The sequence below is a fragment of the Siniperca chuatsi genome, linkage group LG11 (genome assembly GCF_020085105.1).
Source record: "Siniperca chuatsi isolate FFG_IHB_CAS linkage group LG11, ASM2008510v1, whole genome shotgun sequence".
NCBI classification, from domain to species: Eukaryota; Metazoa; Chordata; class Actinopteri; order Centrarchiformes; family Sinipercidae; genus Siniperca; species Siniperca chuatsi.
The window spans coordinates 8,658,449-8,672,696 of NC_058052.1; the positions used below are offsets into that span (position 1 = coordinate 8,658,449).

General features: G+C 41.8%; 2 protein-coding genes across 8 annotated transcripts in view; one reads left to right on the top strand and one right to left on the bottom strand.

Moving 5' to 3' along the window:
• The window catches only part of cdh23 (cadherin-related 23), a 165,983-nt gene that overhangs the window by 34,007 nt on the left and 117,728 nt on the right, over window positions 1–14,248 (bottom strand). For 4 of the 5 annotated variants that reach the window (XM_044215509.1, XM_044215508.1, XM_044215510.1 and 1 more), the window contains 15 exons: window positions 13,962–14,107; window positions 13,298–13,517; window positions 12,606–12,758; window positions 12,253–12,366; window positions 11,426–11,574; window positions 7,236–7,296; window positions 6,499–6,647; window positions 6,117–6,252; window positions 3,926–4,314; window positions 3,432–3,533; window positions 3,292–3,294; window positions 2,987–3,136; window positions 1,836–1,964; window positions 1,122–1,250; window positions 621–848 (listed from right to left, as the gene is read on the bottom strand). In XM_044215509.1, the coding sequence (XP_044071444.1) occupies window positions 621–848; window positions 1,122–1,250; window positions 1,836–1,964; window positions 2,987–3,136; window positions 3,292–3,294; window positions 3,432–3,533; window positions 3,926–4,314; window positions 6,117–6,252; window positions 6,499–6,647; window positions 7,236–7,296; window positions 11,426–11,574; window positions 12,253–12,366; window positions 12,606–12,758; window positions 13,298–13,517; window positions 13,962–14,107 (2,258 nt within the window). Of the gene's footprint in view, window positions 1–620; window positions 849–1,121; window positions 1,251–1,835; window positions 1,965–2,986; window positions 3,137–3,291; window positions 3,347–3,431; window positions 3,534–3,925; window positions 4,315–6,116; window positions 6,253–6,498; window positions 6,648–7,235; window positions 7,297–11,425; window positions 11,575–12,252; window positions 12,367–12,605; window positions 12,759–13,297; window positions 13,518–13,961; window positions 14,108–14,248 lie in introns of those variants that run through there. The other variant, XM_044215513.1, reaches the window with a different exon arrangement.
• LOC122884965 (uncharacterized protein C10orf105-like) lies at window positions 8,469–11,370 on the top strand. Of its 3 annotated transcripts, none has more exons than XM_044215522.1 (2): window positions 8,469–8,626; window positions 10,058–11,370. In XM_044215522.1, exon 2 carries the CDS (start codon window positions 10,070–10,072, stop codon window positions 10,565–10,567), a length of 498 nt encoding a protein of 165 aa, XP_044071457.1. In that variant the 5' UTR covers window positions 8,469–8,626; window positions 10,058–10,069; the 3' UTR covers window positions 10,568–11,370. The 3 variants fall into 3 exon arrangements, with proteins under 3 accessions (XP_044071457.1, XP_044071459.1, XP_044071458.1); XM_044215524.1 differs by having other exon boundaries at window positions 8,479–8,620; XM_044215523.1 differs by having other exon boundaries at window positions 8,485–8,594.

The following is a 14,248-nucleotide window of genomic DNA, read 5'->3' on the forward strand; positions in this document are numbered from 1 at the left end:
TTTCCTGTTTACAAACAAAGGCGTTTCCTGCGTCTTCACAGCTGATCAGCTCATGCAAAAGATCAACCAATCACTGTATTTCATTTACTGCGCTGACTATGTGAATAGAATAGAACATGTGGTCTTACTACTATCTGATATCATATCTGATTTGTACTGTATCTTGGCTTAAGGCAGGTAGACAAACAGGCAGTAAACAGATGCACAGAATCCCCAGAATAAGCACATCTTTCAGGTATGATTGTTTGACCAAAAGAGGGCTCTGTAATAAGATGTGTTGCTGAATCCCCCAAATGACCCCTCTCTGCCAAGCTCAAGTCACCATGAACAGATCAGATTAGATTTACACCTCTTTGTAGAGGTAACTGCATTATACTTCACGAAGAAGAATGTTTAAAGATGAATTGTTTTTCATGATAATATGAAGCATTGACATAATAATGTCACTTGATTTAACAACAAATCTCTCATAAGTGGTTAAGAAACATGTTTTGGCATTTAATACTAGACTAAAAAAAACAACTTGGAATGGATATTTTTTTCAGTGCATTATTATCTGATATGTTGAGATAGGTTTTGCAGTGTCCTGCTTGTTGCAGCTGCTGCTCCTTGATTCTTACCGACAGAGGTGGCGTGCCGTCATCTTCCACAGTGACAGTGAGTCTGTACTCCTGCTGGCGCTCTCGGTCGGGAGGGGCTGGCCGTGTAACCATCTCTCCAGTCACACGGTCCATGCGGAAGGTCAGGTCCTGGTTTCCAGCAGTGATGTAGTAAAACAGCATGGCGTTCGGACCGATGTCTTGGTCGGTAGCCATCACACGGAGGACTGACGTACCACCTCCAACATTCTACAATTTACATTATGAAAGAAGCTTCATTATTGATTGCCTACATAGAATAAACACAAACCTGTGAGCCTAGTTAAATATGATTATTGTGCAAACTGAAAATCACTTAAGCGTCATAAGTGTCATAAGCACTTATACCAGTGCTTATGACATTGTTCAGCTTCAGTTCAAGAAATAGATACATACAAAACTACAGAAACAGGAAAATTTCAAGGCAAATCCCACGTGAATAAGCAACATCATGCTCCATGTGATGTGCGAGTGCGTCCCTACCTCGCTTATGCTGACGTTGTAGCCCCTCTGGCTTTCAATAACAGGTGCATTGTCATTGACGTCCAGGATGTTGATGGTGAGAGAGTGGTCTGTGTGTCTGGGAGGTGAGCCATTGTCGATGGCACGCACCTGTAACAACATACACGTGCACTGGTGTATCTAGTATGCAAGTCTGACCATGCATTTGGCCACACGGCAAAAAATCACACAGGGGACAAAGAGATTAGGTGTATGCATGTCTTCTTCGGTGCTTGGTTAAAAATAAATCCAAAACATTCAGTTGTGGTACTTCTGTGCAATATTTTGTGTTGGGAGGCAAGATGCAGAGTGCTTTCCTTTATGTGAAAATACTGACATGACTACTCACGTGATTATGGTGTGTAAAAAAACAAGATGAGTGTGACATGTAATCAGTTTATTTTGTGCTGTGGTTTGAAATTGAGTCAGGGTTGTATTGTAAGTGTAAAATATGTGTTTTATACTGTAAAAAGCTTTATTATACATAGATACAGAGCAATGCAATGAAAGCACGTTTTTTTTGCATGTTTAGTTTTAGATGAGTGTGACATGTAATCAGTTTCTTTTGTGCTGTGGTTTGAAATCAAGTCAGGGTTGTATTGTAAGTGTAAAATATGTATGAATGAGTGACATGGCCATATAGATATGTGGTGAAAGATGTATAGAACTATAACTACAAGTGGATTGCTGCCTGACCTTTAGTAGGTAGCGGTCTACTGACTCTCTGTCCAGAGGTGCATTGACATAAACCTCCCCATGGGTGTGATTCACTGTCTTGATCTTGAACACATCCTCCATGTTGCCTGCCACCAGAGTGAAATTGACCTGAGAGAGAGAACAATGAGTCAGAATGGGACAAAGAGAAAGGGGGAGAGACAGTGAAAGAATGAAAATGTCACATTATAACAGCTTAGGTTCAGTCAGAAACTCTAACCACAAAGTTACCCATAATGTATAAATAGTTTAATAGTTGTATTTGGTTCTAAATCTTTAATAGATCACAGCACATGCTAAAGAATAAATGGGGAGAGCAACTGAGAGTGGAGTAACAGAACTAAGAGCAAACAAATAGGCAAGAAATGCAACTGAATTTATGATTAAAAAAGAAAATTAAGAAATCATAACTGAGAGATAGGAGGGGGCTGGGTTGGTGGAGAGAAAAATGATCACAAGCAGGGTGTAAGAAGGAAAAATGTGGTGCTGGCAACTTCAGTGGACCACTATGCTGAGAGAGTCAGCTGATGAGACAAGATTCATTTGACTTATTAATCTGCTGAAGTGAACATTCATATTACTCACGTCATATGAAAATGTACACAAACCACAATGAGTGAAACATAACAAAATGTCATGTTCACTGTTCAGATGCATGGTAAGGCATCTCAACAGGGTGGTATACTGTACAATACAAGGCTGCATATACAGGTACATAAACCAGCCACCATATGTATATCAGTAACTTTTTACATTACCCACAAACCTATTTATTTCTGGACTCTTTGCACCCACGATTGTATCCCTACTTACAATTTACAGAAAACAGTGTAACCTGTATAGGCACATTGTACCTGCTTATTTATATACATGTGTTTTTGACAAAAACTGTGAGTTTAGTGCTGTAAAGCAGTATAGAAGATTTCCTGTCAAATGAACACAAGGGAAAATGTGTTGTAAAAGCCTGTCTTCTTCGTGATGGTCTTTTGTAATTGTAGTAATTACTCGTAAGTCTGTAAAGGTATTGTGGTAACGACTGATTGATGTTTAAGTGCCACACATAAGTTCTTTTATGATTTAAGATTTTTTTAATCAGTCTGAGTGAGTCCTTGTTTTTCCATCTTTCTTCTCACCAGTCCGTTTAATCCAGCATCTTTGTCCCTTCCCAGCACTACTGCCACTTTTTTCCCCATGGGTGTGTTTTCTGCAATGTTCACTGAAGTATCAGATGTGATGTCAAACTCTGGACTGTTGTCATTCTCATCCAGAATGGTGATTGAAACCTGTCAAGAGGTAAGATCAAATGAAGGCTCCATAACTTGCCAGATCAATGAAATACTTACCTTTTGAGATGAATCAAATAAACCTAAAATTACAAGATACTGCATAACTATACAGTTCATGTTGCCTTTTATATTCTGAAAAAAATAAGTCTTACCTTCTGCACTTCCAATGAGAGATGCAATGAATAAAAAGGAATGCCATTAAGTTTTCTACAACAGAATAGACGACACATACTGTAATTTTTTTGTACACGAAAAGAAGGGAGATAAAATAACAACTCAGAATGAAGCATACCACAGTGGAGTCCTTCTTAGGTCCTCCATCATCAGCAACAACAGTCAAGGTGTACATATCCCCCCTCTCTCTGTCCAGCAGGCCTGTCACTGTGATACGCCCCTGAAACATCACACACATCAGCATATATCTCCGCCTCCATAAAGATTGCATACAAGATAGAAATCTTCCTAATGAGACACACAGGGAGTAAGGACAGAGGTAGAGAAAGACTGACAGGTATCATAAAACTTAAAAAAAATCTCCATTTCTCATCTATCAAAGGAATCAAATGACTTCAAAGCAAACAAGCTCTTTGATCCGCTTACAGTCATGTAGCAACTAGAGTGCTAGCTTAAATCACAGAGAAAGAGGTGTTATTGAATCATACTGCGGTTAATGGATGAAACATGTTTAACATAAGATGGGTGTAGTCTTTGAAGTGTACAAAAAAAGAGGCATGTACATGGTGCTCATATCATCAGTGACCTTTCCTTCACTGCTCCCCCACTCACCGTGACGCTGTCTATCTTGAACAGGGCCAGAGCTGCAGGCGACGTGTCAGGGTCGAAGCGGTAAGTCAACTGGTTCAAGTTGTCGGCCGACTGGGCCTTCACCTGGACCACCTCTGTCCCTGTGGCGATGTTCTCACGTAGCGAAGCCTCATAACCGGCAGAGAAGAAGGCCACAGCCTCATCCAACTCATTAAGCAACGTGACATAGACGGTGCAGAAGCCTTGGTGGAAAGGTGGAGCCTGGTCAGTGGCCGAGACGTTCATCAGATAGGTGGTCTTGGTTTCATAGTCCAGGTAGTCTACAGTGGTTACAAGGCCAGTGCTCACATCCACCTCAAACTTGCGGTCTGAGCCGGATACAAGGGCGTAAGAAACGGCTCCACCATCACCTGAGCAGGAAGAATGGGGTGGTTGGTAGGGAAATACTTACAATAACTTTAAAACTTGCATTTTTTCAACTACTGTGAGAATTTTAAATTGTTACTAGGATAATTTACTTGAAAACTGTGTAACATTGTGACCACGCTCTGTTCTGTTGGCTATGTTGTGTTTACTTCAGTTTCAGGGGCCCTGTTCTTCGAACATGGATAACTGAGTTATCCAGATTAGAATGTTGGATTCTGGAGTCTGGATCTTTTGGTTCTTCGAAACTGGTTTAAAATTCATCGGGAACTGTCAGAGCAACAAGTCCTTATGCCCAAACCTGCAAAAGTGCAGGCTTATTGACTTATTGTGAGCTGGATCATGACCAAGAGGTTTTAGGGTGAACCCCATGCATTAAATACAAATGGCTTGCTTTCTTAGATTTATAATTAAAGAGTGTTGATATAATTATGATTTTAGAAGAAAACATGCTGGTTATTGTGAAATTACTATGGTCTGTTGGTGTAATTATCAAATTATATTACATTTTCATAATGATGAGTTACCTATACTTATACATGATAAAACAAAAGAAATGTTTGTAAACAAAAAAGACCAAACCAAATGCAGTTTGAGATACTATGAGCAAAAAGACACAAACTTAACTAAAAGATTCTGACTGTCGAAAGACTGTTGGAACCAGAACATATGGCATTTAATTTGACATTAAAATGGGAATTTGTCATTTGAACACTAAAACTTTAAAATAAATGATTAACTGCATAACTCACTTTGCTGAACATTGTTCATTCAATTAAAGCTGCTGATCATGCGCCAACATCACTCGTAGTCTAACCATAGTCTCTCGTAATATCTAATGTTTGACAGTGATCAAAGTGTGGAAACAGTGGAAACATTGTATAGCTCAATCTAGAACAAATGACCCCTGTAAAAATGCAGAAACACATTTAAATGAGACTTATGTCTATAAATCTATTGCCCCAGTGCATGCTGGGAGGGTTCTCAACACACCTACCTCATGTACCTGCAATCACATGATCAGCACACAGCCAGTCATATAAATGATGATCATGGTTTCAACTCTCTACTCATTTTGCCCTTATTTCAAAACCAGATAACTTCATCCAGAATTAACAAATCAGTAATCAAACTGCTTTCAAAGAACCAAATTAACTGGATGAGAATAAATAGGATTATTTTAGCCTGATAACAGCATGTTAGCCTGAATTAATTAAGCCACACTTGAAGAACAGGGCCCTGCTTTCATGTTGTGGAAAATGTATGTCACAGCACAAGATGCGTCATAAAGTTGTTTGAGAAACACTTTACACAACGGGAAGTCAACAGAGGAAGTCTGTACTGTGAAGCAGAAGTAGAGCTTTAAATGCCAGTACATTTTCTATATGTAACAAAACTAGGCTGAAACCTAGTATATAGCTGGACCGTGTATGGTCAATGTGCCAAATTGTGGCCAAATTGTTACACGGAATTGAGGACTGTCCGTGCCTCGCTGTAAAAGCTTCTTGAGGACGTAATTGAGGACTGTTCGCACCTACTGTATTAATTTAAAAGAGCAACGGCCAACGGGGGAACTCCAACACTTGACTGACCAATGGTGTATCTTCATCGCTCACTCAGTCAGTCAGGGACAGACTTTTGCGTTTATAGGGCTGCGCTTTACTGCAGTGCAGCCAAAAAAGTTCTGGTTAAGAGGTTTGATATTTCCCTTTGGAATGGCACCCACTAGTGTTGGGGACCTGCAGAGGGACCTGCTCCCTTCTTTTGATTGATCTGAGACTGGACTCACCTGTGTCAGGGTCTGTGGCACGCACCACAATCACAGAGGTGCCAATGCCAGCAGTCTCCCTGAGGCCCAGACGGTTGTATTGTTGCTGGGTAAACACTGGCACCTCGTCATTGGCATCGTCAACATATATGATCACCTGCAGGCGAAGACATTTGTGGCTGTACATCAACAATACATATTATCTTTGAGGAATACAGTCTTTGGGAAAGGGGCTTGGTCATTTTATCTATTAGGTAATGAGACCACAGACATAAATAATACATATCTGAGTCCCACTTAAGGGACAAACTACTTCTACATTTAGCATGGAGCACTGGGATGAAACGTGCACACATTACAGCATCTTCCCCCATCCTCCTCCAGCTACCCTCCTCTTCCTCACCCTCACGGAGCTCCTCATGCTGCCCTCGTCACTGTTGTAGGCCTCCACTTCCAACATGTGGGAGCTGCTGGTTTCTCTGTCCAGCGCCCTGAGGCCTCTTGTCACTAGCCCGGTCTGTCTGTCTATGCTGAACAGATTGTTGCTGTTCCCTGCATGCATGCATTCACAAACATGAGCACACACACACACACAGACACACAGACAGACAGACAGACAGAGAGACAGACAGAGAGAGAGAGAGAGAGAGAGAGAGAGAGAGAGAGAGAGAGAGAGAGAGGGAAAGTGAGATGGAGCAAGACTTCTACAAAAATGCACATTTTAGCAAAACATTTAATCTAGTCTCAGGTTTAGATAATTTCACTGGAGGCATCTGCCAGTTGGGTGAGATCATTTCAGTTGCTTAAAGTGTAACTTTAAAGAACCTGTCATTACTGGCATTTCACTGTGGCAAGATCTGCCTTATACACACTGACTGCTTCCAGACAAGAGAAATTGCATTGTAAACAAGAGGAATTATTATACCTCCCACAAAAGCTTGAATCAATAAAATCACTTTTTCTTGGAGATCTTGTTTGCACCTATTTTGAACAACTGGATTAACAACGCTACCAAAATAAATGTACTGACTCAGTCTAGTGCATCTTGGGAGCCTTTTCTTTCAGTGCATTTTTTTTGTGAGCAAGGAGACCATGTGCGAAGGACATCTTGGAGGAAAATCAAAGTACAGCAGCACTTACCAGAGAGGATCCTGTACAGAACTCGGCCATTCTCCCCCTGGTCTGCATCTGTAGCTTGAACCTGTACAGACAAACACAAGCAGAAAATCTGTGCTTACATAAAATAACGTCACCGGGACACCAAACACAACCAAACCAGGTTCTTTCTTTTTTCAGTCTGACAATGGAGAGCCTATATAGCTGTCATTATGAGAGAATTGAGCAGTTGGATTTGGTTACCAGTGAGTCTGTTGTTCAGTTGAATGTTCAGTGTTTACCTCTGTAGTGTTTATCCCCATAAATTCACATGATAGACAGCACATTTCATACACATTTTTATTGATTCAATGGTTTCTACAAACAGATGGATATATCGGTATTCTTCCTCATTCACCACACATCCACTGGTGCCCAGTGTCTTGTTGCCACAACAACCCCAACATGGCTTGGCAGTAAGTCTGTAATGGCAGAACCTCTCTCTCTCTCTGTCACAGGCAGAAAGCCAGAAGCAGCCAAAAACCCAAATCCAGCACAGACAGCATGGCTCTACAGCATGCACAGATAAATAGTGGAGCATAGTGAATGGGTTGGTGAATGGGCCATGTCATAAGACTGACTTCTAAATCCAGAGAGGCACAGAGCCGCTGGCACTGGATGAGGCTGACTTCATGTCACACCCCGCTCCTCTGTGGCTCTGTCAAAATCTGTGGAGGTGCCTATAAAGTGCATATTAAATGGCATACAGAGAAACACACTCGAGACACTCAAGCACATGTACGTGCACTCAGGTACGCGCAACTACAGATACACACACTCTCGCAGTCTCTCGTTCTCTCTTTCTCTTGCCCTGTGTGTCCTCCTTTGCTCTCTCTCGCTCCCCCTGTGAAGAGGGGCCCAACTTCAGTCTCATTAGCTTTATAAAGAGATGTGGAGAGAAGAGGAGAAAGAGGAGGAGAGGGGAGGGGGAGACAGGAGAAAAAAGAGGCCGGGGGGGTCAGATTGGTGAGTGATGAATAGGGTATTACACAGTGGACTGCACCACTTAGGCCATAAAAGGGGGTATATGAAGTGTAAGACTACATTGCAGAGCCAGATGTTGTAAGTGTAAGCATGTGGAGTGTACGCACTGAGAGCTCATTCACTAAGCCTCTGTATGGCTCAGAAAACACACTATTGTCTTTGGCTCCTTTGGCTCAAAACAACAGTGAGATATTTCAATCGTAATACTGTTACCCACATTTTACCCCCTTTTCCTCCTTGTTCCCCTCTTCCTCCCCAGCATTTCCCCCTTGGTCTCTGGGAAAGCAGCAGTTTAAGGGGGGAAAACAAGTGTGAGGAGCCAAGAAACAAGTCTGACCTCAGTTACTGGAACTAAGCAAGGTGCTGTTTTTAAGAGTCTCTAAAGTGTGGGTGTGAGTATACATTTTTGAAGGCTATTATTCCAAATGACTAAAGGTTAAATCTGAAAAAGAAATGTTAACTGCTTTGCAATTTAGAGGTAAACATAACAAAATTATTTCAATCTTTATCTTAAGGTCCTAAGATTGCTAAAAATCTCATTAATGTCTCTTACAATATGTATTTTATTTCTGCTGTGGAGTCTCATTTTGGAATGAAATTCCTAAAAACCACATTACAACATGTGAGCTGCTTGACATGTGCTTGAGTAGTAGAAGTAGTAGTGCACATTGTCCCAAGGGAGTATGCGGAGACTGTATGCATTTGGCTTAGTATGATTAGGACTTATCTGGAAGGTAGATTTGAATATTATATTAGAGGCTGCACATCTGACATCTATGAACAGTTACTGTATTCCCCATTAATTCTTTTCTTCCACTATGTAGATAATATAGAGAAGATATGGTGAAAATACAATAAATCACAGAGAGTGTGCCTGTAAAGAAGCTAAGAAATTAGTTTGACTGTTTCAAAACTAGCTGAGCAGTCAGATCTGGAGGAGCAACAACGTGGGGTGATAGAGAGGGAGAGTACCTTACAGCTAAGCTGCCAAGCTTAAGAACAGCATACCTAATCACGAATATGTGCAGTACAGTCTACCGTATGTGTGGGTGAGAAAGAAAGTTTGTGTTTGAATAGCTGTGTGTGTGTATATGTGTGTGTGTGTGTGTGTGTGTGTGTGCTCGTGTGGCATATGTGCTTGGAGGCGCTGACTAATGAACTGACTCTCTAACGAGCCATCCTGCTCCACTGGCCTTTTCACAGCTTTCCTGGCATTTGGTCTTAAAAATAATTTCACGTCCCAATGTGTTTCCCTTAAACCGATAAGCCATGCTTTGTCTCCGCTGAATTAAGGACGATGACATTTACAAATGTTACTACGCTGAAGATGGGGGTGCACAGAATGAGAGGGGGATAATTAGAGACCGGGGTAGAAGAGGTGGGTGCCTTGCATTTTATAAGGGGCATTTTAATAAACCCAATTTGTTTTACATTGAAGAAAGCCTGTCAAGCATTGACTGTTTTGTAGTCCTTGATTTAATAGCTACATAATTGCCGCAAATGCCAAACACTCACCGCATCTTCATGTGCATGCAGGCATTTCTGTGCATATTTGTGCATGTGTGTGTATTATGTTTGTGTATCATAAGCCCTTGAGTGTATGATCCCAATAAAGTGAAAATAAACCTACTCAGCTTGGTTAGGCTTGGCTAGTGAGGCAGAGAGCTGCTGTGGCACTTTGACAGAGGCTGACCACACACATACAAACACACACACACATAAACATGGTGACATACATAAGCAGACAAGTGGAGAACCACACACACAAACACACATAACATCCTGACATTGATCTCCAATCTAATGTTGTTTTCTCCATCCAGAGCCAAGACAACATGAACACCACTGAACCAGGCTCCAACTTCACCTTTACATCTAACATAGAAAACATCACTCTGTCCAGCCTGACAACCACCACCATCTCTCCCACCATCCCACAGACTCCATCCGATTCATCAGACATCTACCGCCCAGAATTCACCATCATGGTGGTGCTGGGCTTATCACTGCTGCTGGCAGGGTTAGCAGCCTTCCTGGCAGTGTGCCGGCCCTCGGAACAGGATGGGGACTCTGAGGCGAGCTGTGGCCCGGGGGAGAGCTTAACCCATGGAAGAAGCCGGTCCAGTGAGCCCCAGCTCAAGGTGTGGAAGAGGCTGGGCTCATATCGCCGTTCATACAATCTCTCCTTCCGACGGCCGCCCCATCGCAGGCCACACGAGCGTGCGAGCACACATGCATCCCAGTCTCCAGCCCGACAGACACCACAGCCAGAAGCCAGCATGGAGCCCCACCTCACTATGCCTTGTCTATTTGACTACGTCACTGAAATCTGACTCGAGGACAGGCTGAGGGCTGACTGACTGCTACCCAAAACAAGTGATACACTGTATATTTTATGGTTGGCGCTACGAATATCACCAATACCAGGTGTGGGTGAAGACTACCTAAAAATAATTGTCAGCATTTATTTTAACATACTTTGAATGCTAGGTGGATGAGGTTTGCAACAAAACAAGTGCTTAAAAATTAGACAATCAAAAAGCCATTGTATTAGGGTTTACACATTTTTGTGACTGATCATTTCACCCTCTATAGCAAGCAACACTGGGCATGGATGTTCTTCTTCAGCACAGCTCTGCACTATATTCACTAGAGGTAAAAATGATTTAATCCAACAGTGGCTCAATTTGATTACAATTCTCTCAGTAAGAATTTGATGCATCATCAAATCTCACATTCTGCAAAGGAATAAATTCAATCCATACAATCCGTACATTCATTTTCCAAGGAGTATAAAAGCAACTAAACAAATACAGTGAGCAATAATTCAACACACAAAAAAATCTTACGGGCACTAGTTCAAACAATGACTTTTATTTTTAGGGCCCAGCTAAGTATCATTCCTCGGCTTCATAATGCTAATTGTTCTGATGCAGAAAACCCCAGCAATTCATGTGCATTAAGACAAACACTAGGAACTATTTTATAGTACAATTTCATGCAGGTCTCAAAACACGATGGGTCACCAATACTGACAAGACAAATGCAACCTGAGCCAAACAGAGACCACTCTGTAACTGATTCTTTGTGTTTTGTGATTGTTACGTTAAGAAATAAAGTGACATTTTAAGTTTGACTTCTGAAAGTGCAGTTTGTAACTAGATGTGTTTAGCACTGTGTGTGTTTTTAACCTGAAGGATGCTGGTTCCTCGGGGCACGCTCTCCAGTATGCTGGTCTCATAGCTGTTTTGCAGGAAGATGGGTCTGTTGTCGTTAACATCCTGCACCTCAACAAATACAGTGGCTGTTCCTGTCCTCCGGCTACCTGCTGGACCGTTGTCTATGTGCAGAAACAGAGACATTCACAAACACATCAGCTGCAATCATTCAGGTTAATGTTAATTTTAGGGTTGACGCCATGATGACTGAAAAAGACATGGCTTTCATTTTGTGGCTGTACCATAGGCTAAAGCCACAAATAAAGTTAAAGTGTATCATACTTACTGTATATACAAAATGGAACTGGTTCTGGAATAAGGTTAACATTAAATGATCCGAGCAGAAACCAAAAATAGCTTGGTATAAAGAAGTAAGACTGGAACATTGTTGGCTCATCAAAACTTGGGTCATTTTCAGCTGCTTGTGAATCAGGACAATATGTGTAATTCTGTTCTGTGACACAGTTTTACATTATCTCGGCCTCTTCTCCCCTCTCTTGTGTCTCTGCCCCCCTGAGCAGATAAGCCACCCTGACTCAGTGGTTTCCAAAACAGGAAAACCTCAGGAGTTTTTGTTCTTTCTTTTCAAAAGGGAACAAAGGCAGTTGAGCAATAGTCTGAAATCACTGCAGATGTGCAGGCATCACTTTTTTTCATTATTGTTGTACAAGAGGAAAGAAGCAGCTTTGAAGATCACAAACAAAACAAGTAAGAAAACAAGTCCTATTATAATAAATATACACAGACTGTGTAAAAATGAGGATGATAAAAGATGATGAAGGTATGAATTCATGACACACCTATAGCTTCTACAACCAGAGTGTATGCTGCCTGGGTCTCTCTGTCTAAGCCAACCACCGTCCGAACAACTCCGTCTCTGAAGCCCACGCTGAATTTACCATCCTGGTTACCACCTAGACAAGACAAAACACAAACACATTTCCAAATTAATATTAGTGCAACATTACTCATTCACATACATACAGTACAGCTATAATACTAAAAGAAGCATGCAAGAGGAGCTCTCCTCATATACAAACTCACACAGAGATGGATGGATGGACAAAGGTACTGTACGTGCACATAGTCCCCATAACTGTACAACACTGTAGCCCACAGAAAAACAAAAACAACTTTCACTGTGACCTCTGACCTGTGATGAAGTAGCTAAGTTCGGCGTTGAGGCCAGCGTCGTTGTCAGAGCAGCTGAGGCGCTCTACAAAGTGGTCTCTAGGGACACTCTCCTTCAGGGAAACATTGTACACGCGAGGGTTGAAGGTGGGCGTCTCATCATTTACATCCAGAACTGACCCACGCACACAAACACACAGACAGAAAGACATGAGGACACACAGATAGATGTACATGAGGACAAATAAGGCAGCAGGGTGGATTCGGAGTCTAGTAATACTTCTGAAGTTCTTTCTAGCTTGGGTGTGCTGGTCCTGACTTCCCTGGGAAGTTAAGAGACTGGAAACAGATCTCTACGAAACAGTTCAAAATATTTTGATGCTTCTGACTCATCTGATCCATTTGAGAAATGCCAGAAAACCTGATTCAGTTTTTCCATTCCTTTTTTTTCATGTTGTTCATGTTTACAGCAGTCAGACCATTTGTCTCCTTTTAGGATTTTCCACATCCCACCAGCAGGTGGTAGCATCCTTCTCAGCAGATTCCTGAGAAGTCAGTGGTTAACTATCTGCCATAATGAAGGAACTCTTCACATCATGCAGAATCCAGTCATACCGTGGCTTGGCAGTTTCATATGTAGAGGCATTTCAGAGAGAGCAAAGAGAAATCAGACCCAGTTTCTTATCATCATCAGTCACATTTGCACATTCTCACCTGTGACAGTGAGGGTTGAAGTGGAGGTGCGAGGGAACCTCCCTGCATCGTATGCAATAATTCTCAAATTGTACTGTCCAATCCGCTCACGATCTAGGACAGCCGTGGAGGTGAGAACGCCAGTGGAGGTGTTCAGGGTGAAGTCGAGGCGAGGCATTCCCATCTGTAATGCCATTGTAATCAATCCATTCTTATCCTCATCTGGGTCCTCCACCTGGACCTAGAGCAGACAGAGAGAGCAAAGGAGAGAAAGACCAAGAAAGAACACAGGAGGTTTTTGAAAGGGTAAAGGATAGTGGATGGTACAAAGAGAGATGTGTTAATGTAAAGTTTTATTTTAATTGGATAGCAATGATCATGAAGTATTTCCAGGAATCATAAAGAAGGAAGTCATATTATAAAAAAATCACGTCAGAAAATGATTCACGGGCAGTGTTTCATAAAAACCTCTTGGTGAAAAATGTCTTCTTGTCTGTCATCAATTACTGTCAAACTTCTTCCCTAAATGTTTAGTCAATATAATGTCCCTGGAAGGTTTGGTAACAAATAATAATAGATGCAGGGCCTGTTCCATGCTATACATTTTCAGAGAATTTGCACCCCTAAAATCTTAAAAAGAACATTTTAAAATGCCATCACACATGAATATAGTCTTATACTTTACCCTAAAAACTGAGGATCCAATGGGCAGTCCCTCTGGCACTTCAGCCACAAAAGGCAGGTTGAGGAAGGTTGGGTCGTTGTCATTGAGATCCAGCAGGTTGACAAACACTGTGGTGCTCACTGATGCACGCAGTGGAGGTGTACCACCTAAAGAGGGCGCCAGAGAACACATAAAGACACACACACATGCACACCCCACAGCTCATGGTCAAAGGAGTTTATTAGCCACAGTAAAAAGTTTCATGGTCAACATAAAACTTGAAGAATGAGGCTTGAAGAAAGAGACTA